The sequence below is a fragment of the Alosa sapidissima genome, chromosome 7, assembly GCF_018492685.1.
Source record: "Alosa sapidissima isolate fAloSap1 chromosome 7, fAloSap1.pri, whole genome shotgun sequence".
Lineage (NCBI taxonomy): Eukaryota > Metazoa > Chordata > Actinopteri > Clupeiformes > Clupeidae > Alosa > Alosa sapidissima.
The window spans coordinates 9,354,851-9,357,350 of record NC_055963.1 but is presented as its reverse complement, the minus strand read 5'-3'; the positions used below and the strand labels follow the sequence as shown (position 1 = coordinate 9,357,350).

Here is a 2,500-nt window from a genome sequence, read left to right as displayed (position 1 = left end):
AGTTGGTATGCTGCAGATTGACTGACCCTCTGGAGAAGGTCGTTGCATCTTACTGACTTCCCCTGCACTTTCTCTCCTTTCAGCTTCAAGTTATTCTCCTCTCCTGGGTTTTTCCCCGTACCATTTTCTTTTCCTCAAAGCAGTTTATGAAATTCATTTCGAAAACTGTACCTGGAAGACCAGAGATTAAAGCATGGCATACTGTACATCCATTTCCAACATGTTGAGATCAATTAATTGATAGAATGTTACGAATTTAATTGTTTACCGTGAATCAAGGACTAACAATTCTGAAATAATTGGAAACAAATATGTGAGAGACAAGTACACATACAGATAAACCCACACACACACACACACACACACACACACACACACGGACACACACACACACGCACACACACACACACACACCTCACAAAGACTCCATATATACATACTTATACCCACAGGTTGCATGTACTCACAAACAAGCACACAGACACATGCCTAGAAATGCAAACAAATATGCACACAAAATAATGCATATATTATATATGTATTAAGGGTCATATATAGTATGTACTGAGAACACATTAAAGATCATAACACAGCATACAACTCATTATTTACTGTTTGCCAAGCTGGTCCTGTTCATAATCTTCCTTTTTTTTTGCAAGATGAATGCTATTTATTGAGCGCCCTTTTGTTTAAAAGTAAATGTTGCGTTTTTGGTTGCTTTGCATGTATGTAGCTTGTCGACGTGTTGTTTCTACATTCTAATTGTTTGCTCATCTATTTATTTCCTTCAAAGTCTGCTAGTGTAGTGGTTAGTGACTATCGGAAAGCATGATGTGTTTGTGATTGGTGTGATTGTGTTGTTTTTTTTTCTTTCATAAAGCTTGATGTGATGGTGAACATATAATGAATAAGATATTGAACATAATTGTACCACAAAGAATCATCAATACATCTCAAACAGCAAGGTTTCTGATTACTTGAGTTTAGTTCTCAGTTTATGAATTATTTATTTTCATCTTTCATTTCAGCACTAAAGGATTTTGAAACATAAAATTAATTTCCGATTGGACTGAATATTGTACAAATAGCTGATGTAACAATGCTTCTTTGTCTCTAAATACCACAAAACTGTGGCCCTGTTTACCGATGCTTACTGTATATCCAATTGACCGTTCTCAGTAGCTCCACGCACAAACAGGGAAAATCCCCCCCATCCAGGGGCAATAACCAGAGCCTCCATTTCAGTGAAGCCACAGCCATGCTACAGGATCCCGGCCCGTAATGTGTTTCCCCTGCTCCCCGAAATAGTTCTTACAAATATGTGTAAAAAAGGCTCGGGGGGTATTTTTTTATGTGCTCTGTCACATCGTATAAAAAAGCTATTTGTTAAATGGCCTTTTGTGCTCCGAGCTCCTCTCTCAGATCTGAGCGTGTGCTCCCACTCTGCCACTCTGTCGCTTTGCCTCTCCTCCTCCTCCTCCTCCTCCTCCTCCTCCTCCTGCTTTTCTCCTCTCCACATGTGAGATGGTCTGTGAGCATCCCTTCCCTCCATTTCAAAGAGAATTCTCAGTTTTCTCAGAACTCTCCGTCTTCCTTTCCCAGTTCTGGAATGTGTTCTCTTGTAATGAGTGTTCTCATCACCCCCCCCCCCCCCCCCACCCAACCCCCCTTTACCTGTCTTTATGTCCTCCAATTCCAGAATGTTCTTTTTTGATTGGCAGAGACGGTGCGGGCAATGACCCACGTAATCAACCAGGGGATGGCCATGTACTGGGGCACCTCTCGCTGGAGCTCCATGGAGATCATGGTAGGTCCCCCCCGCAATCACGAACCATTCAGAGTCCCCGGCCATCACAGCTGAGACGGGGGGGGGGGGGCATTATCTAGTACCATCCCAGAGGTGCCCATTTGCAGGGTGATGCGATGATGAGAGTTGAAGCTGGGGTCAGCCGTGGGTCAGGTACATATAGTCGTGCCCCCTGGAGCGAGCTGTGGGTTAAGTGGCTCGCTGGGGAAATGAACTGTGGAGTGTCAAACCACATTGTATCACTAATGATTCACTTCGTGTTGCCGCAACCTCATCCCCTGCTGTAGCGTTCCTCTTCTCTGGAGGCCATGTTTCTTCGAAGCACATGCAGTATACCCAGCCGTTCTTGTTCAGTATCTGATGGATGACCCCTGCTGTGGGCCCACCTCACGTTATGTTCTAGTCATGCAGGTGAAACTGGTTCATGACTGATGGCTTTAGTGCTTCAACTCTGGCTATTTGATCTGTTTGTTACGGTGACTGATGGTGGTGGATGAGTAGCGGGAGGTGAAGGCTTCAGCTCAGGGTTATCTAATGTAATGTACTGTAATGCAGTGGAATGTACTGTAATGTGCAGTACCGGTGTCTGATCCACAGGAGGCGTACTCGGTGGCGCGGCAGTTCAACCTCATCCCTCCCATCTGTGAGCAGGCCGAGTACCACATGTTCCAGAGGGAGAAGGTGGAGGTGCAG

General features: G+C 44.6%; 1 protein-coding gene across 5 annotated transcripts in view; it reads left to right on the top strand.

The window, feature by feature from the left end:
- Positions 1-2,500, top strand: part of kcnab2b (potassium voltage-gated channel subfamily A regulatory beta subunit 2b) — a 74,323-nt gene that overhangs the window by 65,440 nt on the left and 6,383 nt on the right. For all 5 annotated transcript variants that reach the window (XM_042097371.1, XM_042097367.1, XM_042097368.1 and 2 more), the window contains 2 exons: positions 1,722-1,807; positions 2,405-2,500. The exon at positions 2,405-2,500 is cut by the window's right edge and continues 25 nt beyond it. In XM_042097371.1, the coding sequence (XP_041953305.1) occupies positions 1,722-1,807; positions 2,405-2,500 (182 nt within the window). The remainder of the gene's footprint in view (positions 1-1,721; positions 1,808-2,404) is intronic.